Below are 26,112 nucleotides of genomic sequence, written 5' to 3'. Positions count from 1 at the left end.
AACAGTGAATTTAATGGACGTGTATGTCAGAGTGGGCGACTCCATCCTACCAGCGGTAGAATAATGAGCGGTGCAATAGACAGAAATAGCCATGAATGTTTGATTATTGACTCATCGCAGCTACAACATCTGACACAGAATGTGACGAAACAAAGTTTTAAATGTTAAGCGAATTCCATTTCCATAGCAATTAACTGACTTTGTTACTCAGCCAGATATTTTATTTACATTACATTTCTTGCCTGCTAATTATTCTGATAGAATAGACATCCTAAATCTCTTCTCCAACAATGAAATAGAGTGATGAATCACCCCAGATTGAGTTTTTCTTCTTCTCTGGTTTCATTGCCGTTATAAAATGGCATGGGAATCAAGGTCAATCCGTCTGTCTGATCAGTGGATGAATGCTTTTTCATAGCTCTAATACCTTTTTGGCATTATGAGAATGAGGTCACGCAGTGCACAAAATATAGATGCAGATTCATTTTTAATCACAAAATATAAGGGAGGAGGTTACATTCATGTGGAACACAGTAACATACCATATAGAGCGATATGTTGTTTAGCCAGTTTTGTTGTATTTCCAACAGTTGGGCCTTTACGGTGCACATGCAATAAAGAAAAATATTTGTCTCCCCTGAAATATTTTCAAATCATCTTATTTAATTAAAAAAGGAGTGCAAATGCTGAGGGAGCACATTTCAAACACATTGTCATTGCTTACATTTTTTTGCAGTCATGTTCATAACATACTGTACAAGTTAAAGAATATCTAAGTAGTTATTCTGAGTATTGCATCATGCTGAAAATTACACATTTTTCATCTCCTAACAGATTATTCTATGGGGGTCGGGGCTGTCGCTTTCAATTCACCACTAGCAGGAGCATAGTGTTCAATTTTCAGTTTAATAAAACACTGTAAACAGATTATTAGCAAATTAGTTATGTAATAAACTTCAATTTCCATTTTAATAAGGTATAATTACTTTTTAGTCAGCACTTCCTAATTTTGTGTAAATATTAAGTTAGTTTTACATTGATCAGTAGTCCAAAGATATTTTAGTCCAATAACATGGCTTAAATCAAATCAAAAATATATGAATGATAATAAACTACGACAGAATCAAAATGATTGGTCCAATGGGATGCACTGTATACCATAAAGAGCAAGTTCAACAAAACTGATAGCACATTTCTACTTCCTGGACAGGAGTGAATTGAGAGCAAAAGATTAACCCAACCCTTCATTATACTCCACATTTAGTGTCACATAGAATACCTGCAAGAGTTTACAATACACAGGATTAAGTAGCTATATCAATATTTAAGTGCAATATCTAGTTTGGCACAGTTTCAGCTATTAAGTGCTCTCTCACTTCATTGTTCGTCGTAAACACACAAACTACCACAACAGGTCTATAGTTACCTGCGTATGACGGTGTCTATTTCACAAAGAACTGAAGATAAGTTGGGTTAGTGCTGGGCAATAAAACAATAGTGATATCTCAATATATATTTCTTTCTTGATGTTGGAATAAAACCAACTCGATACATTTGGTCAAGGTGTCGAACCCCAACAAGTCAATCTGAATGCTTGTACTTGTGTGGTATGGTAAATTATGGAGAGGTGCGAATAAACTGCACGTCAGACAATGGCGTTATTTCATTTATTTTATGTCTGACCAAAAGGAATGGATATCTGTGGTAAAAGGTCTAAACATTTTGGTCATGCCGAAGCAAAGACCTTTCTTTGACAAACAGGGCAATAAAGTGCTCCAAAATAAATACTAAGGACCCGCTGTAGTTATTGAAGTCAAGGTATTGAATTTATTATCCATTGTGTTTCATATATCTTGGGATTAAGATTAAACTGAAACAATCCTCAAAGTTTATACTCAAGCTTATAGTTAGATCTTTCAGATGCATCTCATGGTCTTCATTTTTTAACAGCTGTAACTAAAAAATGTATATTTTGAGTTACAGAAAATTATTTTACATTAATCAAGAATTGGTTGTAGCATTTCAATCGCTGCTTGCTCTATTTAGTAGTTGTGGTTAGTATAATTTCAAATGTTTTTTTGTTCTACCAGTATACTTTTTAGGACATATTATATGTCTGATATCTTCTAAAATAGCGTATATTGTGATAAATATTGTTATCGTATGATATGGTTATTTTTTTGCCCAGCACTAAGTGGAGGTAAAACGATAAGCTCATTCACATCAAATCCCCTCCTCCGTACTGTACAGCAGTCCACCAAGATATGTCTTTTCTAGAGGGATTGCATGCATGGAGCTGGTGTAGACAAAGGAAACAGTCAAGCATGTCGCCCCATCCTTGCAGATTCACAGTATTCAGAGATGATGTCAAAAGGGTTTACGAGTGATTTACAGTGTAGGTCCAGTTTTATGTCGTCTGTGGTCTCCATCAGATTCGGTCAAACAGACCTCCGCTGGGCTTGTGCATGCGCCCTGTTTGCTATTTCCTGGTACATCTTGGACCTGAGGAATCGTGGGTAGGAGTCTTTCTCCATGAGGCTGTAGACTTTAGCTTGGACTTCATTGAGGCTGGTTGGGGACGGATCCTCCAGGCTCCGCTTGGTCTTTTCTCTGGTGCGGAAGTCAATGTTTACCTGCCAGGATAAGGAGGGCAAAGGCAGAGGTCACTCATGTGAAGTCATATCATCATTGTCACATACGCCAACGTTTGTTCTGCGCGCCCTACACTACTTGACCATGATCGTCCCTTAACCAACTAGTTTTGGCTGCCTAAACCTAACCAAACCTTAACCATAACGTTAACAGTGGCAGATCAGAAAACACTCATTTGGGAAGGCAATGACAAAAGACCTATTTTGGGGTTTAGTTCAGGGGAGTTGTTGCTGAGAGCTGGTCAGTAAACGAAAACAGGAAATAGGCTAACGAACAAGCTGGAGGTGGGTTCATCACGTTAGCCAATCAGTGTGCTATGATCAAGCAGTTCTGACCAATAGGGGTCCACCGTTTCCGGGACTGCCAATTGTTCTGACAGCCCATTGTTCCGAAAGCTCATTGCTCCGACTCTCCGTGCAACAAACAGATGCCCATGACTACTTATTATGCAGAACGACATCATCGCACCTTCCTGTCTCTTTGCCTTGAATGCCTTCGTTGGTTGGTACAGCACATAGACTGCATACAGTATAAGAAGTGGACGTCGTCACCATGACGTCATGCATTGGTTTCTGGACTGCCTTTTTGAAGCCTCGAGTTTGGCATTATGGCCATCGCCATCTTGGTTTTTGGCCATCGCCATCTTGTTTTTTTGCAACCAGAAGTGACACGAGAGAGTAAAGCTAAGTACCACAGAATGCTGAATAAGACATTTGTAGGCGACTAAACGTTACAATTAACTTTCATGAACTGAAAACACACTGTGAAATGGTTAAAGGTGTAACATGAAAACACAGACAATTCTCAGACTTCGGTAGCGACATGTCAATCACAAGGTAGCCACGCCCTAAAGCATACCCTGCTTCATTGCCTATTTGACTCTAAATGTGACCAAAATGTCCTAAATGAACATCATGCTGTATAAGAAGACTTGAAACTAGCAATTGAGACTATAAACTCACGTTTACAATGTTTACTGAGGTAATAAATCAAGTGAGAAGTAGGGTCCTTTTCTCATATACTTCTATATAATCGGACTTCTTTATGCACCCAGATTAGTCGCCCCCTGCTGGCTATTAGAAAGAACGCAAGTTTAAGGCACTTCTGCATTGGCTTCACTTTTCAGACCAAGAGGTTACCCACTGGGCATGAGGAGTGAGATTAGTTAGGTTTAGGGTAAGAATATCAGGGTAAGCCAACCAGAGGCAGAGTAGGACAGGTCATGCCTTAGTCATAGTAGAAAAAAAATAATATTGCGACTGGTTAGGTCCGATGACGTCATTTTGCATAATAATAAGCTCTGTGCTTCTGTTCGGGATAACGGGCTGTCGGGACATTTTTCCGATTATTGGGGTTTTGGAATAATGGGCCGTCGGAACAATGGCATGGCGGCACGGTTTCACAACAATCAATGCTAGAAGTAACTGAAAGAACTTCATAAAAAGGTCACATTTGATTTTAATAGAGCAAAAAATACCTAAACCCTGTTACTCTTTTAAAGAAAAAAAACCAATCATATGAGTCCTTTGTAAACAAATGGAGTCTTAAACCTTGATCCAACCTTGGTCTCTGTCATGGTCAGTATATGATTATATCAATATATCACAATTATATTGATGTTGAAAAAAGGCTTTTCTCAAGCATCATTAAGTAAAAAGAAGGACACATTAACACCGGTCACACACCTCTCTGGGTGCCTGAATATCAATGAACTCATGAAAGATCTTGTTTGCTTTTGACACAAGCTTGGTTGAGCTTTTGATCTTTTTGTACTCCTCGCAGGCCATCCAAAACTCGATATTCTCGTCACTGAACTCGGTCTTGAGAAATGTCCGGAAGGCAGCCAGGCCATCTGGAAAGGACAAAATGAATCAGACTGGTAAGGGGAGGAGGTAAAAACAACTAAAAGCACGTCAAAAACATGATTGATATTGCAGTGTACCACCTATTCCTGTACAGCAGGATGTTTTTTTTTTTCTTCTTCAACGTAGAGTAGCTTGATCATGTGATAATACCCTTCACCCTGTGTTGACATTTTTCCAGTGCGTACACACTCTTGTTCCCTGGAGCGGGAAACAGCTCTCATGATTAGAACACAAACAAATCGGAACAAAATACTCCCACAAAGAGGGTTTTTTTGTGCTGTCTTCATTAGTCAAGATAAGTGATCAATTAATGTGCTCCCCACTGATGATAACACAGAGGAAGGGCATGTTTTTCTTTGGGCCCAATGTCACATTGACATGTTATTTCCACCCTTCTCATTTCTGCTGTTTACCTAATAAAACTGGGGATGGTCCATCTGTGCATATTCAACAACATTACTCACACAGAAACACACATAATCTCATGAGTGTACACAACAACAACAGGCAGGTTTACATGGGCACGGGGCTACACACAAACACACACACTGTTGTTTGAAGAAGTCCCCAAATAACCGTGGTAACAAGTGGGAAGCAGACGTCACAGGCAACAGGGAGTCTTCAAGCTTTTATAGTGTTCCCTGCTATAAAGCTCCATAAAGCTGAGGGGAGCTGCTGATTAAGGTGATAATTCTCTCCAGGTTCATCACTACAAGCCACCTCTTTCACATAGTTTCACATTGTTAGCAAAAAAAATATTGGTCATTGGACACTTTAAAGTCTAACAAGTGTGATTACATTTCCATCCTCATAAAACATTCGCAAAGCCTGTTTTGTAAATATTTTCAATTGTGCAATGTCCACATGCAAGAATGCATGCATACCATGGATGTATAAAGAGAACTGGATACAGCGTTGGAGGCAGGCTCCTGTTCATTCATATGAGAGTTGCTCAGTGGCGCATGAAGCCAAAATGGCTCGACTGACGAGTGATAAAGTACCCGGATCATCCGGTGATCTTCCTCATCCATTGGAACCCATAGAGCAGGCGCAGCAGCGTTTTCTTTAACTCCGCTTCCCAGCCGCTCGGCCCAGCCTCGGACCCGGGCTCATTCATATTAACGGAGGAAGGAAAACGACTGTGGATTCGAGTATTAGAGCATTTTACAACTTTATTTACAAGTTTTAGGACCTAATGATTTAAATAAGGGCTATTCAAGTGTTCTTTCTGGGAAGTTAATTTACCCCCAAAAAAAAAAAAAAAATCATCCTCTGATTTACTGACATCTCTTTCCCAATGTAAGTCTATGGGATAAAGTATTTTTGGACATGGAAGTTGTAGTACCGCCGTTTGGCCACTACGAAAATTTGCTTCAAAGCCTGGCTCGCTTCCTGAGGGCATACATGTTTTCATGCTCGTAGTCTTCTTCACTGCCTTTGTTGGTGCATTGCTATTTTTTTCGGCACATTACCACCAACAACTGTTAATGAGCAGAATAGCACAACACCAACAGCAAGATGTGAATTATGCCATCCATGTGCTCACACCACAAACTATAAACAAAACAGAGACCTATACTCATAAAAACAATGCCCAATAGTGGTAAAAACAAAAAAAAGCAGGGTAGACCCAAAAGTAGACACAAGACAAAGGCTGGTGAAGTATTTAAGGTAGCTTTCATTTGGAAAGAAGAGGGGCTAAAGGTCTGTTACTTGGTAGGTGGTTGAGGAGGTTAGACTGAGGCAGTGTTTTGCTGAGAGCAAGGCTGACTGAGGGAGAAGGAAGAGGGCATACAAAGTGAAGGTTAAGACTGAGTTGAGGCAAAAATCTATTGCAGGTTATAGGCAAATTAACATGAACTTAAGCATGAACTCTAGCTGAGATGTCAGTGCAGCAAGTGCACTTGATGAAATGACAAGAGGCGGTCCAGAAACTCAGCTTAAATGCACCAGAGCAATTAGAAGCAGCTGGGAGTCATTAGGACAATGCACTGCAGCTGGGACTGAGACAATCGCAGGAGACTCATGTGGCACACTGGGACCAGCCAAGTCAAAAAATACATTGTTGCTCAGTTTAAAACACTCCTGCTATTCTCAGTACTTGAAATGCTGACCTTTTTTTTTTTTTTTGAAAAGCTGTCATTTTGTTGTCACCCTGGATAATAACCTTGCCTAAAATGCAAACTGTAACCCTGACACAATAAGCTTGAAAGGCTATGCTGCATGTCAACCTCGCACAATGTTCTTGTACTAACAAGACATATAATAGCAGACAGTGTGCACAGGTCAGGCCCCCAGCCAACACATAATCAGCTTTACACTCTGGAGAATGACACAATATGCAGTCAGGTCCAATTGTAGTACACTATCCCTTCTTTTAAATTAAATTAATGCCTAGGTGAATGTAATAACCTGTCGAGGGAACATTCTGTACTGTGTTCCTATTGCTTTGACATTACTCATGTAATGAACATGTTTGTGTGTGTTCAATCTGCACGTTGTAGTTCATCTCACTAAAGCTTGGTCAAATTGAAACAGGATACGCAGGTGTATCACGCTCCCTCCGCCATGGAGACGGCTCTATTCTTGGCTGTGTGACAAGTTTTATGTTTTCCGCGGGTAATATTAGCGCTCCATTAGTTATGTGTCAAACAAAGGTGTTATGTCACAACCTCGATCAGGACAAAACAGACAATGTTCATGTGATTGCAGGCTGTTTACAGCTCCCTCTCAGTCTAGGCCGGCTGTCTCTGATCCCTTTGTTAGCACAGTGGTGCATCCTAGTTTTGCAAACTCAGACCAAAGCTTTGAAACGTAACTACGATTGCAACCCTGTCTCCTACAAAATTACGTTCCCGTACAACTACAACTGCATCCTCAATTTCGTTTCAAATTTTTCAATTACAGTTTATTTTCTCCCGGATTACGGTCGTGTTTTAAACGGTTTAAACGTGTGGTTAATTTGTAAATCAAAACAAAACGAAACAACGCAACAATACTGTTTCATTACTAGGCTTAAGCAGTAAAACTACTTGGTTAGGTTTAGTAAAACAAACATAATGTTTTGGTTTAAATTGTAGGATGGCGTGTTAGTTCCATTGTACGTTAAAAAACATAATAATTACGGAGCCAGGGGGAGGGGTGTAATATTTAGAGAAAACACTTCCGAAATTAAAGTTGTAAATTCACGAGAAAAAAACTCACAAATTTGCAAGATTATAAAGTCATAAATTTAAGAGAAAAAAGTGGTGCAAACCCGTGGTCACGCCAGCCACCGTCTGAATTTCGTTTTGCCTAAAGTAGTATTATTATGATAAGGATGGCCTGTGAGCAAGGCGAAGGTCCTGAAAGATACATATACACGTTTTCTTTCATTTATTCTTTCTTTCGCTGTTCTTTTATGAACATAAGTAAATACTAATATTGTAGAAGCTACAGGAAAGTAGAGACAAACAACTCCTATCTTTGAACTACACGACAGGTGTGTCTTTTATTTCAGCACAGCGAACACTAAAAACCAACCGTTTAGTAGTAGACGTTACTATGAACACACTGTGTTACCATAGTTACACACTGACAGTTTTTTTTTTTTCGAGTAGGGTTGTTTGAGATACTTATCCACATCTACCTACAATAGATGATTGTCGGTGCGCCCCCAGCTTGGGGAAACAGACAGGAGTAACCACCAAAGCGAAAGCGATGTACTGCTGTGGACGGTTCCGGCAGCAAAATGTATTTTAGCCACAATCAATATCCGTTGATGTGTCAGTAGACAATTGATTAAAATCCTGAAAAAAACCCTGTGGAGCTTCCTTTTTGATTAGTCAATTAAAAAATATATATAACTGACTAAAACTAGGGCATTCATGAAGCAAAGATGCCAAATATCCACTGGTTCCAGCTACTCTAATGTGAACATTTGCTGCTTTTCTCTGGTTTATATCATTGTAAATTTTATATATTTGAATTGTAGACTGTTGGTTAGACAAAGCAAGACACCTAAAGTTGTAACATTGGGCTTTAGGAATGTATTCGGGGCATTTTTCACTATTTTACAGCCAAAATAATTACGTCAATTAATTGAGAAAATAATAGGCAGATTGTGAATGTGTTTCTTCTTCATAAAACATTTGCTGGTGGTCATTTTCTGCCCTGCCTTTGCTAGCGCACTACTACACGTAGGGGCACATTACCACCATCAACACTTTGTGTTTGCATTAACGCCCTTTACATTCACCAAGAATGTGTGTAGTGTCAACTACTGTATATGCTTGATGCACGTAAATGTGCACATAGCCTACTAATACAGCAAAAGCAGACTGGTCTCCTAAAAATGACATCTCATTTTACGAAACTGCATTGTCCAGTACGTTTTGAGGGAAGATATTTTCTAATGGATTACATTTCTTTTGGACAAATCACATATCCGTTTCTAATCAAAGTCCACGTAAGTCTGTTTAGGGAGGAGGACGGCGTGGATGGGTGGGTTAACGCAGGACAGGAGACCGAGAAAGACTAGTTATATCAGTCAAAGAGGAGCAAGAGTGTGTGCTGAGTGTTTCCGGTGATGAAGAAATCTCACAAAGTGGACAAGCTCTGAATCCACTTTTCTGTCAGCTGGATGAACTCGATGCCACCGATGCTACGTCACAAAGCTTGTTAGCAGTTCGAAAATAAACACAAGACCTGTTTGTGCAGATGGATGTGTGTGACCGAGTCTGTGCCCGTGTGTGTTTCGTCCATTGGGAAGGTCACAGACAAGTATGTGACTCATTATGCGGGAAAGGAGTCCACACAACACAGAGATGAGACCCTTACATAAGATGTGCTTGGAGGGGGGAAATGGACTTGCACTGAGTGAAAAATAGAAACTATTAAAGCAACAGGAAAGGACTATTTTATCGCTATATTAAAGTGGCTTTAATGCAGTGTGCAGAGTGTTGAAAAATAGAACACGTGCACTTACATTTGTGAGACAGGAGATGATCAAACGATTCTGACCATCGGACAACCTCATCCGTTGATACTCTGATGGAGAGAAAGACAAAGGAGACTGCCTGAGTGAGATGCTAACCAACCAAGGTACTTTCATGCATTTTTAACACAAGATGGTGCTGTATGTATTATTTAAAGGGCAGTCGAGTTTGATGTCTGATTTGTCCCCTGCTCACAGCGCTGCTTCTGCTCAAGGCCGTAAAGTAATTGTAATATCTGGTTCCATTTACAGAATGATGACAGGAAGGACGAGAGGAGACCTTTTTTGCAAATTTTAATGGAACATTAGACTATTTATGAAACACATTGTCGTGAACATAAAAGTTCAATAACAACATAACTTAAACATTTTAAACCTGCTACCGTTTTCTCTATGAAGTTTATGATAGGATATTTTGTTCGAGCATCGATTAATTTGCATAGAAATGGATGCAAACATTTTCTTGGAAGTATTTTAAACTTCATGAGGCTTTAATATACCATCCATGTTATGAAATATTTGCAATTTAAAGGTGCTGAATGCAAGATTGGGAGCCTTTCTATTGCCTCTGCATGGCTGTCAACATGGTGACGGCTGAGCCGGTGGCTCTCAGCTCATGGTGCTAAGAGTGGAAACAACGGCAACACTGCTGACAGAGCTAACCAGAGAGTGGGTGCTACGCTTCCGCGACGGCGCCATCAGTCGGGATGGCATTATCAGCTGTAACCACCTATATGAGGGCAGTGCAGAGCGGTGGCAGTGAGCTAGCCAATGGGGCACGCTCACATGCACGGCTATGTCAACAAAGCAAAAAGCTTGGATTACAACATACCATCCCATTCTCACAGGAAGGCGAATAAATAGCACGACATTACAAAGACATTATGTGTGCCATGCGAACGCTTTTTAAGTTCTTCGCAGGTCATTTGTACGCCACGCATCAAAACTATTCTAACGACCGCAATTAGGTTTAACCAACACTTAGTTAGGTTTAGGAAAATCGCTCTGGTTGAGCTTAAACTAAACTAAACCTAAGTAAAATACGTACGGTAACAACGTAACATGAGTACGGAGAACACGTCACAAAGGTCACTAAAAAACGGCACTAACCTAACTTGCAAAACAAAACACCAGTCTTGAACACCGGTTTCCTGGTTGAAAGTCCTGTGTTTGTTGGACCCATCCACCGGCACATCTGCCAACCATAAGCCGTCATTCTTGCTTTTTATTCCACATCACTAGCTCTAAGTGTAGTATATTTACGCAGAGTATATTGCACGCTAAATGCCTGGTGAGCAACTTCATTCTCTGCTAATGTAGACATTACTCTACTATATCTCTCATAGCAAATAGCGGTTTGATGGTATATTAATGCTCTCGATATCATAAAGAGCCCCTTTAAGGCATTATGAAGCCTAATGACTGACCTCATTTCCACTAATGGTTGTGCTTAATATATCATATTGATTATGGCAGGGTAGCTTAAGTTTAAACCAATCTAATCACACAGAGAATTTTTCTCTATTGGCATTCATTTGCAATGGCCTTTGCAATAGGCTAAAATTGTATCATGCAACTATTTGGTATATTGAACAACAGAGAGTTAAACTGCCAATCTATGTTGCCGGCATGTTCGCTGACAGGAGTACAATATATTACATTAAAAATCCCACTAAAATACTAAAAACTAATAAATGTCTTAAAGAAGACAGCTTTTACTTCAAGAGTTTTAAATATGTTTCATAACATGTCCAAGGCCAAGTGTGGCATCTAGAGAGTTATTTAACACAACAGACGCTTGGGTTTTAATTTGTTCAAAGTTTGGTAGTCCCACAGAAGTAGGCAGAGGATTTTTTTGGCATACTCACTTCAGACATCTGGCAGTGGTTTCGTGGAGAGGAGGCAGGAACTCGGAGAAGTCGCTGTAGGAGTCCGATTTGTTGGACAGGCAGCCTAATCTGGTCTTCATGGTGCTGATCCTGCTGAACAAAACACACAATGTTTAATGTTTTCTCCTCACTGTATATCTCCGCTAAAATCAAAAAGAAAACATACCTTCCATGTGTGCAGTGTATGCAGATTAAAATGTCCGTGCATGGGTATGTTTGTCGCTACAAATAAATCTTTTATTCCATTCCACTGAGAAGTTGTGACCTTAGCCTACCTAGGCCTTAGTTGTAGGTTAAAACAACAACCAGCTCCAAAAATATTGATGTGGAAAGTGCAACCAAAACAAGCACATAAAATCACAAATAACTTTATAATGCATTTTAACTATAAGCTCAGCACCATCAAGAACACTGCCGTCCCATTTGAACTGTTGCTAAGGTGGCTAATCGTATGTTTTAGCTTCATGTAGTTGGTCTGTCCCTTTAGATATTTAGCCTATGTATGTGTTTAAATGTTGTTGGGAGTCCTGATGAATAAACTGATTGTAAGAAATAAGATGCAGAGAGATAAGGCCAACTGACTGGACTGGATGTAGACGACAGGTGCGACTCCATATGCAAAAAGCTGATTCAGTATGGCTGTGCCTCATTCAGCAGGGAGCTATCAGTACCCCTGATACCAAATTTCACATCCTCATAAGGTTTCTTGTTTGAGTGTAGATTGCAGAGTTTAAGAAAACCTCCTATGCAACAATTTAGCTATTCATCAAAGTTATCATTGTAAGAGGACAGTGCCCGCCAACAGCTAGAATTATCAAACAGAATAAATAATAAAAACAATTTGAGACTTGGGTTTATTTATTTGTTGGCTATGGAAAATAGACAATTAAATTTTTAGTGGTTGCAGGAAAAGGCGTAGGAATGACACGATAATGTGCAAGGCATTTTGCGTGCAATATAATATATATAATGGCTTTCTTGTTTTTCGCATGTCATTTATATGCCATGTAGTCTGCACTGACTGCAATGGAACCGCGCCGTGTAAATACGCTACGCTAAGAGCTAGTGACGTAGAATAAAAAGCGAAAAAGACCGGTCCAACAAACACAGGACTTTAAACCAAGAGACTGGTGTTCGAGACTGGTGTTTTGTTTTGCCAGTTACTTTAATGACGTTTGTCTCGTCTTTTTTAGTGACGTTTGTGACATGTTTTCCAAGCTTATGTTACCATACATTTTTAACTTTGTTTACTTACTTATTTTAAGCCCAACCATGATGTTTTTTCTAAACCTAACTGAGTGGTTTTGTTGCCTAAACCTAACTGTGGACGTTACCGTAGTTTTGTTGCGTGGCGTACAAAAAAGCCTAAAATGCATCCTCATCACACGTGGAATATCGTTGTAATGTTGTTTTTATACACCTTCCCATGAGTTTGGGTTGCAGTGATAGTCTGAACCATATTCCCATCTCTCATCACAATTTGTCCCATCTTATTTGCACACTGCTGCTGTCATGTACTATTTGTCAATGTTCTCCCTCCGGGACACTTAGGTCGCTCCAGATGGGGCACGATTGAAAAGATGCTCCACTAAAGGCCCTAAAATTTGGGTAAAAGTAGGTCTATTTCACAGGAAACATTGATGAAAACCATCAGGTGGACAGACAGATCAGTCTTAATCCATTCAGGTGAAATTCTCCAAGCTTCACTCTTGAAAGTTAAGGGTCAAACAATAACAAATAAACAATAAATTCACCATTCAAAGGGAGTTCTGTGCCGGGCTATATTCTTGCCTTTTTTTTATTAAAGTTAAACAAACAAGATATAAAGAGTTAAACAGCAATACATTTATGAACCACTCAGTCTTCTCATTTAACCCTCCTCCAAATAGCCAATAATGATAAGAAAGCGGTTTCCTGTTATTCCTGTGATAGAGTTTATTTATTCTGTCAAACCTCAAAGAAGGTACCTCAAGAGGAGGCTTTATTTGTGTTTTACCTTGATAAGAGAACCCTACAACCTGGAAATCTCTGCTTACTTTGTAGCAATGCTACATTTACATGATGGTTGGCTTTTGCATATACAGTATATATTGAGATCAAGATCTCTTTTGAGAGACCTGAGTACAGCAGAGAGAGAGAAAAACAAGCATAGCTAGACAAAACAAAAAGACAAATGCATACAACAAAAGAACATAACATACAAAGAACACAAGCAGACATAACAAAAAAGCATTTACAGCGTCAGCAACAATCCACCTAAATAGATTTGAAATTAAACGTTTAAAATCAGCCAGTGGGATGAGACATTTAAGTTTTATTTTAAATTGTTTTTATTCCATTTATATGATGCAAAGTAGTGGAAGGCAGTCTTCCCATGATCAGTATTTACCTGAGGGGTAACTCGAGTCTGACAGTCCTGAGATCTGTTCTGGTGAGCAACAGTTTTAAATGTGAAAAGAGAAGTAATAAACTGAGGACCTGCATTGATAAAAACGATAGAATGTAGTTCTCGTCGCTACTTTTTCATATAGTACGGCGTGATGAGGCAACACGTTCTCATCCCAACTTGTCACATATTCTTGGCGTCACGTACCTTTGGCGCAACTACTATGTTTTTAAAGTGAAAATGACACTGATTGTTGTGAAAACGGGACATGAACGAACAGCTAATTGAAACGTGAAAGGGAAACTTGGTTTCTTAGGTGAAAGCCTTGTGTTTGTTGGTAGTAAAACAGCATGTATCTGTTTTCATTCATCCATCCTTCCATTGAGTATTTGTCCATTCACCTTAAAAAAGACCCTATTTCATAAGTATTCCTCTTTCGTATTCCCGTCTCGTCGTATTGTTTTGATGCTTGGACCTTGAATTGGGAACATTGCATGAAATGTGCTGTTCATTAGCCACCTGAAAGCCATTTTCTGGAATTAATAGACTTGATCCCCGACATGAATGCCAAGGCTCTTTAAAATTTCACTTTGTGTCCTCCATCTACCTCTGACAGGTTGTTTTCAGGTATTGTGTGTATTTGTGTGAGAGACAGCATGTGCATTTGTGTGTTGGTTGGACTAATATATCACTTTTCTGATATGATATATAGTGTGAACACCAGAGGGGTAACTATATGAGTTGTTGCATAGAGTACACAAGAAAAAATACAAGCATAATCTCAATGAAACCTGCTTCACTCTCCAGTGAGGAGCATTTGTTTGGGTTTTAGTGGCGAGTTAATGGCGTACATGCTCTTTCAGAAGCTTTTCTTACCAACCAAGAATAAATCAAAACACTGAAGAGCTTATTTTCGAAGGCACTGTAGATATGATGCCGTCTGCCCCAGAAACGCCATGTTATGTATCAGATGTTATATATAAAACAGATGCACTGGACTGGAAAGGTATTGCGTGTCATCTCTGTGAGTCATAATCTCAAGGTGCACTTCATTTATTAATGTGGAGTTATTTTCAGAGAGGGTTGAAAATATAATGGAGCACACTAAGTATAGACCATGAATATAAGTTGTTTTCTCCATAGACTTGTGGAAGGTTATAAAAGAGTGTTGGTGGGTTGACTTTTTCACACAATGACGGACGGCAGTAATGCCAACACATTGAACACTTTTTCCACACTAATTCAGGATACGTCGCTGTTATTAAAACCTCTACAGCCAGGGAGGTTAAAAAAATGTAAAGTTAATGATAAAATGCACACAAAAGCTAATAGAGCCGCACAATTCTAATGGGTTATTCTTCTGAAGAGCATGAATATGCTCATAAAATGGACCTGGCACCCATAACAAAACATACTGTGTAAAGGTCCCATTTTTGTTGGAGAAAAGATAAGCGGATCACTAAAATGAAAAGAATACATCCTCTGAGGAACGTGATTTTCCTCATCAAATTTCATGGCATTCCGGTCATTATTCAGTTTATGTACAAAGTTAATAGATTGTCTTTAGGGGGGAGCAAAATACATAGTAGTCAAAATTGGATTTGTTTTATCAAAAATCAGCATTTTACTCTTTTTAAACTTGTGTTTTTCATCTTCTCTTAATGCCTTTTCATATCTTACGTAAACCACTTTCAATTGCCTTGTTGCTGAAAAAGTGCAGTACAAATAAACTTGGCCTGCCTTGCCCTTGCTGATGGCTTCATCTCAGTCAAATTCCACCACCGAGTTACGCTTTCCAAGCTGCTCTTCCTTCAAACTGTGCCATTGTGTGGGCGCCCCCATTCATGGATTGGATAATTAGACAGAGCGATAATAAGTGAAAATTAGAGGTTATTTCACACAGATTGTATATGCATCAACACGCTGTCAGACTGCAATTAGTGCTTTGAATTTCATGTAAAACACATCTGGCTCTGAATTTTTTATGTGGCACGAACACAAGGGAATTCAATGAATAAATATTGGAACATTGGACAGCAGCTTTGATACAATAATATTGGAAGTGGACACTTCAACAATTTATTATGGTCAAATTTGTATGTGTGTCAGCATGTGTCTTTTTCAGCAGACAAAGGTCATCCAGTGAAGTTGATGAGGAGAGACGTGGACATATTGATGAGTCTGTTTGGCGTGAGCCAAACCGTCAATAACATGATAACAGACCTCCTCCCTCCTCCTGTTATGCTCGACTCTCTAGACAAATCGGTATCTCTCTGACTGATGTGAGCAGTGCATTCTTCGTCGGCAGCGTGGTGCGGACACGTGCTGCCGCTGAGCTATTTATAAAAATCCCTGACAAATCCATGTAGTCAGGAGGAAGCAGTGCATGTTGTATTCAGCCATGCAGCGAGGCCGGCTCCTGGAGGAAAGAGGCTAAAAACAGCAACGGCACTTTCACGTCCCAGATATACACAAATACACGCCTCGTGAATCTAACAGTACAAGCAACATCCGCTAGACCAGATGCCTGTTGGGCTTGGTGGATTAAGAAGGGAAAATCTGGATCATGGGAGTTGTGTCTTTCTGTGTGTGTATGAGCATCTTCTTTGATGTTACCTAACTTGGTGCAATGCAGGCTTTCAGATTTCCCTCCATTTCCTCATTTCTGCATGCTGACAAGACATCCAGCAGGTGTAGTATTAGCTGACACGCTGCAAAGTGATTATGAAACAGGGTTTGTTAATAATGATGAGATTGGATTCATCTAAAAATTGCAGAAAATGTGCTTAATGCCAATGGGTGGACAGAATTGTATAATACTACATATATAACCAGCATGGTAACAAATGCATGGATGCTCACGGTGCACATATCCGCACTGACGTTAGCATTGACGTTGAAGGCCATGTGTGTCTCATGCCGTCTCTCAGGTTCAAAGAAGAACATCAAAAGGACAGGTCGCATCCCTGCTCTCGTTCCTTCTGAGTGCGAGTTAAAAATAGCAACCTGTCGAGCTGAATTCTTGGACACTTCGTTGCGCCCAATCATAGCAGATCACGTTTTTGTCTTAAATCTGGGACAATCCTCCGACATGCGTCACCCTGTTTTTATATAGCACTGTATTCTGTTTGAGGTGCAGTGTGTTGGATCTGGCGGCATCTAGCGGTGAGGTTGCACATTGTAATCAACTGAAACTTCTCCCGTGTGCCTAGCCTAGCGTAGTATATGAGAACTACGGTGGCCGTCGCAAAAACGCAAATGGCCCTCTCTAGAAAACAAGATTCTTATTCACAGGTGATTATACACTAAAGAAAACATACTTATTAATATTATATTCTGTTTCTGCCAATAGATCCCCCAAAATGTTACACATTTTTCCTTTAATGTAATGCTGATAACATCCTATCCACAATTACCAAATTTAGTCCAATAGAGATCATTTAATTTTACATTTGTAATACAGTACACACTGTTACTACTAGTACAAGTAGGCCTACACTATCACCAAATAAAACAATAGCAATAATAAAAAGAAACATTAAAAAATCTATTAGCAGTAATTCAAAGTACACACAATATCTGGTAAATGGTTTCATATTTACCATACAGACATGATAGTGGTATTAATCGTCTCATCTAACTCTGCAAATAAGTGCAAATAAGTGTATCTCTCAAAATGTCAAACTATTCCTTTAGGTTTCATACAACAGTTCACAAATGTTCTGTTCATTCAGTTTTACAGCATGTTAGAATGTGTTGATTTTAAGTTTTGCTTTCACTTTTACAACGTAGTAGGCGTAGCAGGCCCCTAATAACCCACATCTATGGTGCTTATAGCGAACAATAATGCCTACTTACAGTTTATGTCCACTCCAGTCCTTTACAATATCACTTGGGCTTGTCCGGCTTTCTCACAACCTCACTAATTAGAAGCTGTCTCTCACTTATCCATTAATTAATTCTAATTCATGAACTTGTTCATTAATTCACTCAGTCACTGTCAGCCACACTGCCCCCTCCACTTCTTCACACACATTAAAACAGGATCATTCGCTTGTCTTCTCTCTGCAGAGCCACTGAGCTGTGTCGGATTGTTTTGCTTCTTTGACACTGTTTGGCCTAGAGAACACAGGGTCTAAAACACTCAACCAAATGCTACCAAAGGAATGAAGTTCCTCGAGGTTAATCAAATGCATTTTAAAAAATGTTGGCAGAGGCAGAAAATTGCATAATTTGCCAATACACATGTCTATGAGTAAGTCAGTGCTACAGTAAATAAAATAAAAATGTATAGGTTGAATTTCTATTGTGCTACATAGGGAGAAGATAGCAAGAGAAAAGCATTTTCTTATCAAATGCAAAAGATTATTACAGTTGAGGTAAATGCTGAACAAGCGGGGATGTTTAAATCCCAAAGGACGCCTCTCAAATTCTGCTGTAATCCATCCCAAATGTTTCAAGATGTAAACACATTAATCATCTCGTTCTCACTCTCTATTCATTCCAAGACACCGATTTAGCTGTTTTCAGGCTAATTAAGATGCACTGTGACTCAGACGACAAGATATCCAGGGTGACTGGACAGCAATTCAGTCTTGGCAAGTCCAGGCTTGTCCCTTTCCTCTCTGCAGCTATAGCTGTCAGATTTGGGAATTGAGTCACAAGAGCACAACTGTGGTCTTGCACTTGTGTGTTTGCATGCGTGTATTTGTGTGTGTGCACACTGCCCCGTTAGCGGAAGCCCGATGTGTCAGACCATCTGATGCGTTGCCACCGTTAGAAGCGACAGAAGGAGGAATCATGTCTGATATTGGGGTTTATTTCTGACTTGGCAGATGTCTGTTGCGCTCGGCCATGCTGCAGGTAGATTTCAGGACAGGACACAATCTGCCGCTATACTGCTACTCTGATCCAGAAACACCCGCAGCTACAAACACCATTGCTTCTCTCTGACTCGTCTCCTTGTGCCCATGTGTTGCTGGAAAAGCACACAAGGGTGAAACGTGATAGGGAACGTTGGTAAAAGTGAAAATGATGAGCCCTTTCTGACACAACAGATCGTTTTAAAGGGAGTCGATTGGTTTAAAATAGATTTGACATGTGTGAGGACACTGGTCACCACAGTTTACAGTAAACAAGAGTCCTGTTGTGTCAAGGCCAGCTCAGAAAATGCTTCCGGGAATACACAGTGTAGAGAAAATATGTATTTCCCACACATCAACTGATGTTCATAATAGAATAAAACCGTGTCAGTTATTTTTTTTTTATTTTGCAGTCTACACAACAATTTATAAAATGTAAGCAAAGACATATTTAAAAAAAACAATAACACGATTAATTACTTTTTTGTGTTCAATTTGATCATTCTTTTTGTTTACATGGAGGTATCCTTTTATTACATTATGTGATTGTTCTTGTCCTTTGTGAAGCATTTTCTAACATCTATTTCGATAACAGTGCTTTAAACTGAATCATTGATTTCTTTTTCATGTTTAATATGAATGATTGAGTTGTCACCACCGATGGCTCACAGGTACTTGTGATGAATTAATAAACAGGTGCTATATATAGCCACAGCTGTGAGTAATAGTCACACATACAGCTGGTCTGACACCCGCCAACGTGGCACAGTTGGTAAAAAACACTTCTCTGCTCTTCTTTTCATTGACAGGTAGAAGATGCACAAATAGCATAACATAAGGATGTTTCGCCTATCATGTGAACGCATTTTAGCCTTTTAGCGTGTCATTTGTACGCCTCTTTCTGCGTGTCATTTTCCCGCTACGCAACAAAACTATTGTAACGGCCGCAGTAAGGTTTAGTCAACAAAACCACTTTGTTAGGTTTAGGAAAAATATCATGGTTAGGCTACAAATAAGTACGTAAACTAAGTAAAATACATACGGAAACAACATAACATAAGTATAGAAAACTCGTCACAAAGTCACTACAGTAACGATACTTGAATATAACAACATTTTGGGACACGAACACATGTCTTTTGGTTCAGAGTGTTTGTTTGACCTATCCACCTCCCTTCCCGCCCACCATAACCATTCTCACTTTTTTATTCTACATCACTAGCTCTGAGCGTAGCATATTTACGCGGATGCAGTTACATTGCTGACAAGACAAACCACATGGTGTACAAATGACACGCCTATAGCAAGAACGGCGTTCTAATAGCACGCAAAATGACTTGCAAATTACCGTGTCATTCATACGCTGAACACACAGTAGAGTTATTGATATGCAAACAGGTAATAAGAGCTTGCCTGCATTCATCTATTCCTAAAGATATATATATATATATATAAATAACGTGCATGCTTACAGTATTTCTGTCTGTGTTTTTTGTCAGTAACTGATTTCACTCTGAATTTTCCACAATTGTTCTTTTTCCTTTTAGTATTTATTAGTTTTGTTATAATCAAAATAATTTAGTTTGTATTTTAAAAACTAGTTTTGAAAATAAAAAAAACAAAAGCAATGAGCTCTTGTTATGTGCAGAAATGCACAATGTCATCGTTGGGGACATAATATTAGAAAACAATAAGTCATTGACGAAAACATTGGACAATAATCATGTTCCTTACTATGCTATGTTCCATAAAACTCTGTGGCCCCTCGCTCCTCTGAGGGCCTCCTGTGATGACACCTGAGCACATTGCTCACTTCCAACAGTCTCATGGGTCAACCTGGGATAAAGCTTCCCAGGGGCTTTTCAGCACGCAACGCCCCGATACTATTTTCATCTATTTTCTACTCAGAAAGGTACACTCATGTACGGTTAGATTAATGTCACTACCCTGCCGAGCAGGCTCTCCTCTATCTATTTATTATGTATCGGCTTAATCTGTGTCCAGTTCACAAGCTTCAGCAGCGAATTTAATCTCCAGAAGAATAGAAATGCACTGTGCAAGCCTTACAGGGACATGGCACATTATATATCTCTGCAGCTTATTCGGCAACCTGAAAAAAGATTGCCCATCTGCTCTACAAATATTACTATGTTAATAATTTTATCCTCATGTACCATCATGTTCATCTGGATTAATGTTACTCTCCTGCCTGCAGGTGTTCTGCTGTTGCCACTTTTTTGTGTCAGACTTGAACTGACAAACAAGTAAAAGCTTTTATCAACATTGCTACATTTTTTAACTTAGTATTGTAATTCACTTAATATGAAATATTATCAGACATAGCCACACAATCATTTGAACCATTGTTAAAGGAACTGTTTGTATTTTCTTACACGTATAAATCATTGCGGGTCGGTGACCCAATGCTCGTTCATGTCTATGTAGAGCGAGCACAAGCGCGAGCAACAGGACTCTGACTTTCGTTGACTTAACGGTCACAGGTGTCGCTGTTAACAAGCAATTTCTGATTCTTACAAAGTCCCTTTAATAAAATAATTAGAAAAAAATTAATTAGTGCAGCTTTAACTTTAAGAGTATTAACTAAAATCAACCACAATCAATTCGCAAAATTATCAGCTTTCATCCCGCACAGTGTGTTTAGAAACCCAATCAGCTCTTCACAGCTACTGCCATGATATGGTATGCCTCTTGAAATCTTTATATTCTGTATAAAAAACTGTTATGCATATTTGCTTTCGCCTCAGGCAAATTTAAAAACTGACTGTGCTTGAAGCTCTTCTCACTCACGTTAGAGGCAAAGGGAGGGGAAAAAAAAAACTTCCCAATCTTTGGCCGAGTATCTGACTCAGAGCTATGTCAGATTACACTCAAGTTAATCTGCCTGTCACTGGGCTGGACAGGACTATTAAAAGCACATGCATGCCAGGGGTGTTCAGGATGATAAGGGCGCACCACTGACTTGCATTTGCTTCCGCAGAACATTTTGATCGGTGATAAAATTAGAGCTTGTCTGTACTGTAGGCTACAGCCAAACATGATGTGATGTGACTGCACTGAATGGGCTTTTGCGTGCTCCTGCTGAGGTTCTTGTTTGGGGTAGTGTTAGGATAAGGAGAATAATCAACGGTTTACAGATTATTAGTTGGGTTTTGCTAACAAGCTATAACCATCCAGTGCAGTCGGGAGGAGAAATACAAACAGTCAACTTTTAATGTTGCGTCGAGTTAACAGAACAGTGATGGAGCCTGGAAGTTAATAGTCAACTCAGTGGTTGACTCAAGAAAAGCAAAATGGCATTCATGTTTGCGATATTTGCGATGGATTAGCGCATCCATCCAGTCACCCATGCCACCACGTGTAATAAACCCAGGTGTACAGTATTAAATTATTTTTTTTTTTAGTTGGACATGTGCTTTGATCCTTTCAGCTTTAACTGCTCAGTGCTACAGACTGAGCGCATGTCTCTAACCACTCATCCTGCCTTCAACCACTTACGTAATCAGTTTGTTCCAGGTATTAATTTTGCATCGCAGATCCTGAAAGCATTTCTCTTGAGTAGGATTTAAAACAGTGCTGTCATACAGTATGCAGTAGCAAGCACACGCTGACAATTGAATCACCACATGTGGTGACAATTCTGCTGCACACTGTGACAGTAGACCTAGAATCAATTAAACAGATTACAACTGATTTTATCATGCAGATCTTTTTTTTATATAAATTTATATCTGAGATTTCTGCTGTCACCTGAAAACAATGGCTGGGATTTTGTTTATGGTGCTCACAGCAAAAAAAATTACATTTAAAAAAAATCAACAGCAAATTGTCTTTCCAGAATCAGTGTTCTGGTTACTCTGGATAATCCACAGACCTGATTGACAACAGTTCATTGGATCTACTCTACCAAACAAAAGATCCCAGTGTTCATACAGTAGAGTAACAAAATTACATTTACCTTCATTGCATTTGCATAAAGACTATAACCTGACAAGCCATGATGATATGATAAGCTGTCATTGGAAACTGTTTGGAAAAGGGCACGCACTTTCAAAAAATACTTGACAGGCGATTGGATGAACCATCCGTCAATCAAGCTCTTGCCGAAGCCAGTCGGGAGAAGAGCGAAAACATCTTTTCCTTCGAGAAAAGCCTTCAGTGCCGTTCTTTGCTCTTCTTTCACTGAAGAAAACTCTGCGGTCCTGATATAACTGATGCTATTGCAGCATCTACGCTAACCTCTTCAGGAGCCAACACTGTTGTTTAGAACAAACATTTGCCTCTCAGTGTCGCCTCACACACCTAAACCATGCCCGTAGCTGCCAGTAGCTCCCCACAGGATGCTGAATGGCCTGAACAGAAATGCATTACTCGAAGCCTGACGAGAAGGATTTTCGTGCAATCTTGTGAGAATCCAGCTGCATGGCAAGGAAATAAAAGCTCGGCCTATACCTCAAAATCTGGGAACCTAATAATTACCTTCATATACAACTACTCTGCATCACCAAATAACATTTGTGGGAAATGTTTGCCATCGGATTATGCTTTCTTTTTTAGAGTTATATTTGGAATAGGCAGAAAACATCGGGAGAGAGCAGGGGGGCTGACATGCAAAAAAGGTCCCTAGCCTGAATAGAATTCCAGCACAGCAACGTCACTTGGTTACCATTTATCAATTAAACAATGCAACATTTATATTAAACATGTCTGCAAACTACTTACTACCAACACAACATGTTTATATTGAACACGTGTGCATAACGTTCACTGTAAGTATTTTATCTGCTTTCCCTAAAATATCTGCTCCTGGAAACTCGTGCTAATTAACATTATGTTGTTATGTTTTGGGAAATCAAAGCAATTGGTTAAAGAAATATAAGAAGACATTTTGGGGGGAAAAACCTTATTTGCTGATCTGAACACGTTCTCTTCCCAGTTCGTCACATTCCGCCGCTTTGTCACGCCCCTTCCTTGGTGTCACGCCCCTTGGCGTCACTTTATTTCCGCCATCAAAACCACTATACTTTCCCTTGGCGTCACTTTAGAATTAGGCAACAAAACCACAACAGTTAGGTTAAGGAAATAACTACTACGTTTTTACATTAAAAATGACACAGAACGTTGTGAACATGGGACACGAACGAACAGCTGATTGTAACGTGGATTGTACGGGACACGAACAGCGGTCTACTGGGTGAAAGCCCTGTGTTTGTTGTATCCATCCACCTCCCCTCCCGCCGGCCCAGTGTGTCTCTTTTCCTTCTTTAAACGACGTCACCCCACTCCCGGCACACTTTCTCGGAGTGTTTACTGTTGCTGTGGATGGCTTCACATTATAGTTAATAGAACGCCCGGTGCGTCGCATACCGATGGCTGTGACAAAGCCTTGGTATTTGACGCACTGGGAATGCGAATGAGCTGCACTCTTATGTTTGTACAGTACATAAGAAACAAGTAGCCGCCTAGCTTAGCACAAAGAATGGAAGCAGGGTTCAACAGCTAGCTTGGCACTGTCCAAAGGTAATACAATCCTGCTCACTAATTAACCCTTTACAAGATATAACAAGTATCATGGTCAAGGGTAGGGTAAGTAGGAGTAGAGGGGTTCAAAAGTGAAACATCTGGATGTTATGGAAGGGTTTAGAATACACCTTATCTTGAGGTGGCACTTGTGTGGGCTTCAAAGCCCTACTCCATCTTTGATAGCTCTGATGAGTGACATTTACTGGACTGGAAAGCCCTTAGAGCTTTCAGCATCAAGGGAGGGAAGGTGGGAGGGTGTGAACTGATTTTCAAATAGTGCTCACAGGAAATGGTACTAAAAGCATTCGTGAATAAGAAATCACTTAGGTAGAAATATGGACATGCAGCCAAACAGAGTTTACAAAAACACCCACAAAATCAGCTGGATAATAGGCAATATTGAGAACACTCCTGTATGCAGCTTGTGTTCCTCTCTTCCAATAGTTTGATTACAGTTTCCAATGCATAGACGTCAAATCACTTCATCAACAATGTTTTCACTGATGTAACAATAAGCTATTCAAAGCGGCAAGATAATAATAAGCCCAGCGAACCATTTAGAAGGACAAAGACCCACATAATGCCCAGAGCTCTGTGTCCACAGCAGAATTACATAACACTTTGTCACCCAATAAATGAATATGGATCTTTTACCTTGAGTCTGCTGTGTGCGAGAGATGCTGGACTCTTTCTCCCCTTCTTATTTATCACTGCCTATCCCCAAACGTATGTTTTGGCAGAACGCAGCCTCCGTCTAGCCAATGCTGGTGTGTATTTGCATGAATCTGTACAGCTCGGGAACTGAAGATATCTAGTGTTTCTGATGCCAGCGAGTGGGAGCTACACGCGGCATGCTCATTGGTGTGAAATCGTGGGGGGAGAGAGCAGCAGAGACGGATAGAGGGAGAGGCAGAGGGGGTGGAATCAGAGAGAGATCGAGGGGGGAAGAGAGCTTTGTTCGCACAGGGAAATCTCCAAAGACAAACCGAGCACATCTGTGAGGTGGAGGAGTGCTGTTCAGTGATGTGGTGTGTTGAAGAGATGGAGACGTTAATGGGTGGTGCAGGAGGGGAGCTGGGGGTGGATGTGGAGGTCTGGAATAAGGCTGTTGAAGGTTTGAGCTCTGGAGAGAGACTCTACCTCAAAACGTCAACAGGGAACTAAAAAGAATAGAAACACATTTGTGCTGAAAGAACTATCGTGTGACTTTCTTTTTTGTCAATTTTAAAAATGACAGATGTCATCTATCAAGAAAAAATGCAAAACAGTTGCTGGTTCCAGCTTCTCATATATGATGATTTTTTTGCATTTTTTCCCTAAAAAAAAGTATTTTCAAATTTAGTATGTTTCAACTCTTAAGTGGACAAAACAAGCTATTTGAAGATGTTTACTTATGATGGCAATTTTCCACTGTTTTCTGATATTTTATAAACTAAAAAACTCTTGATGTGAAAGTTAATTGACACTTTATTTGACATATTAGATCATGGAAATAATTGTTTGAAGTTGTGGCAGAAAAAAGAAAGGGAAGAAGGAAGAGTGGATGAAGACTAGAAAGCAGAGTTCATCAAGACTAAGTATTCCACAGATAATTCCATGTGTGCATCTGTGCACAGAGATGTTACATAACACAGCATCTACAGTGTGCACATGCAAACTAGCACTCAAAGGTACCATGAACATAATACAAACATTATCTCATCCGTCATAATGGTAGGTGATTAAATAAATATTGCATATGCACAAATACAAAGCACACAGGAATTGCTAATGCGCTGTTATTTATATAACAACATATGGAAAATGATATGCGACAAGAATTAAAGCGCATACTGTAGAATGAAGAGAGAGTGCAGAACATTAATCTTATTGCAATCTGAAGAGGAAGATATGATCTGCAAGGAGCTGAGAGTGTGGAGGAGGCGGCCTGGCAGAGGACAGA

The 26,112-nt window shown here is 39.7% G+C and overlaps 1 protein-coding gene across 1 annotated transcript; it reads right to left on the bottom strand.

The window, feature by feature from the left end:
• Positions 1 to 468: 468 nt before the first annotated feature.
• LOC141767638 (regulator of G-protein signaling 8-like) lies at positions 469 to 25,135 on the bottom strand. The gene is made up of 5 exons (XM_074635133.1): positions 24,825 to 25,135; positions 11,361 to 11,471; positions 9,484 to 9,545; positions 4,338 to 4,504; positions 469 to 2,633 (listed from the first exon to the last, which is right to left on the bottom strand). The coding sequence occupies exons 2-5, from the start codon at positions 11,459 to 11,461 to the stop codon at positions 2,439 to 2,441; spliced, it is 525 nt and encodes a 174-aa protein (XP_074491234.1). The 5' UTR covers positions 11,462 to 11,471; positions 24,825 to 25,135; the 3' UTR covers positions 469 to 2,438.
• Positions 25,136 to 26,112: the final 977 nt, after the last annotated feature.

Source organism: Sebastes fasciatus, chromosome 5 (assembly GCF_043250625.1).
Source record: "Sebastes fasciatus isolate fSebFas1 chromosome 5, fSebFas1.pri, whole genome shotgun sequence".
In the NCBI taxonomy this organism is placed as follows: domain Eukaryota; kingdom Metazoa; phylum Chordata; class Actinopteri; order Perciformes; family Sebastidae; genus Sebastes; species Sebastes fasciatus.
Note: the sequence above shows the minus strand (reverse complement) of the source record. Positions and strands in the feature narration are given on the sequence as shown.

Bases quoted from the DNA above. Each gene is read 5' to 3' on its own strand.
- LOC141767638 (XM_074635133.1), bottom strand. From the start codon at position 11,461: ATGAAGACCAGATTAGGCTGCCTGTCCAACAAATCGGACTCCTACAGC. The intron at 4,505-9,483 runs GTAAGTGCACGT...TGTCCTTTCCAG, and splicing joins TCATCTCCTGTCTCACAAAT to ATGGCCTGGCTGCCTTCCGG. The intron at 2,634-4,337 runs GTGTGTGACCGG...TTATCCTGGCAG, and splicing joins ATATTCAGGCACCCAGAGAG to GTAAACATTGACTTCCGCAC.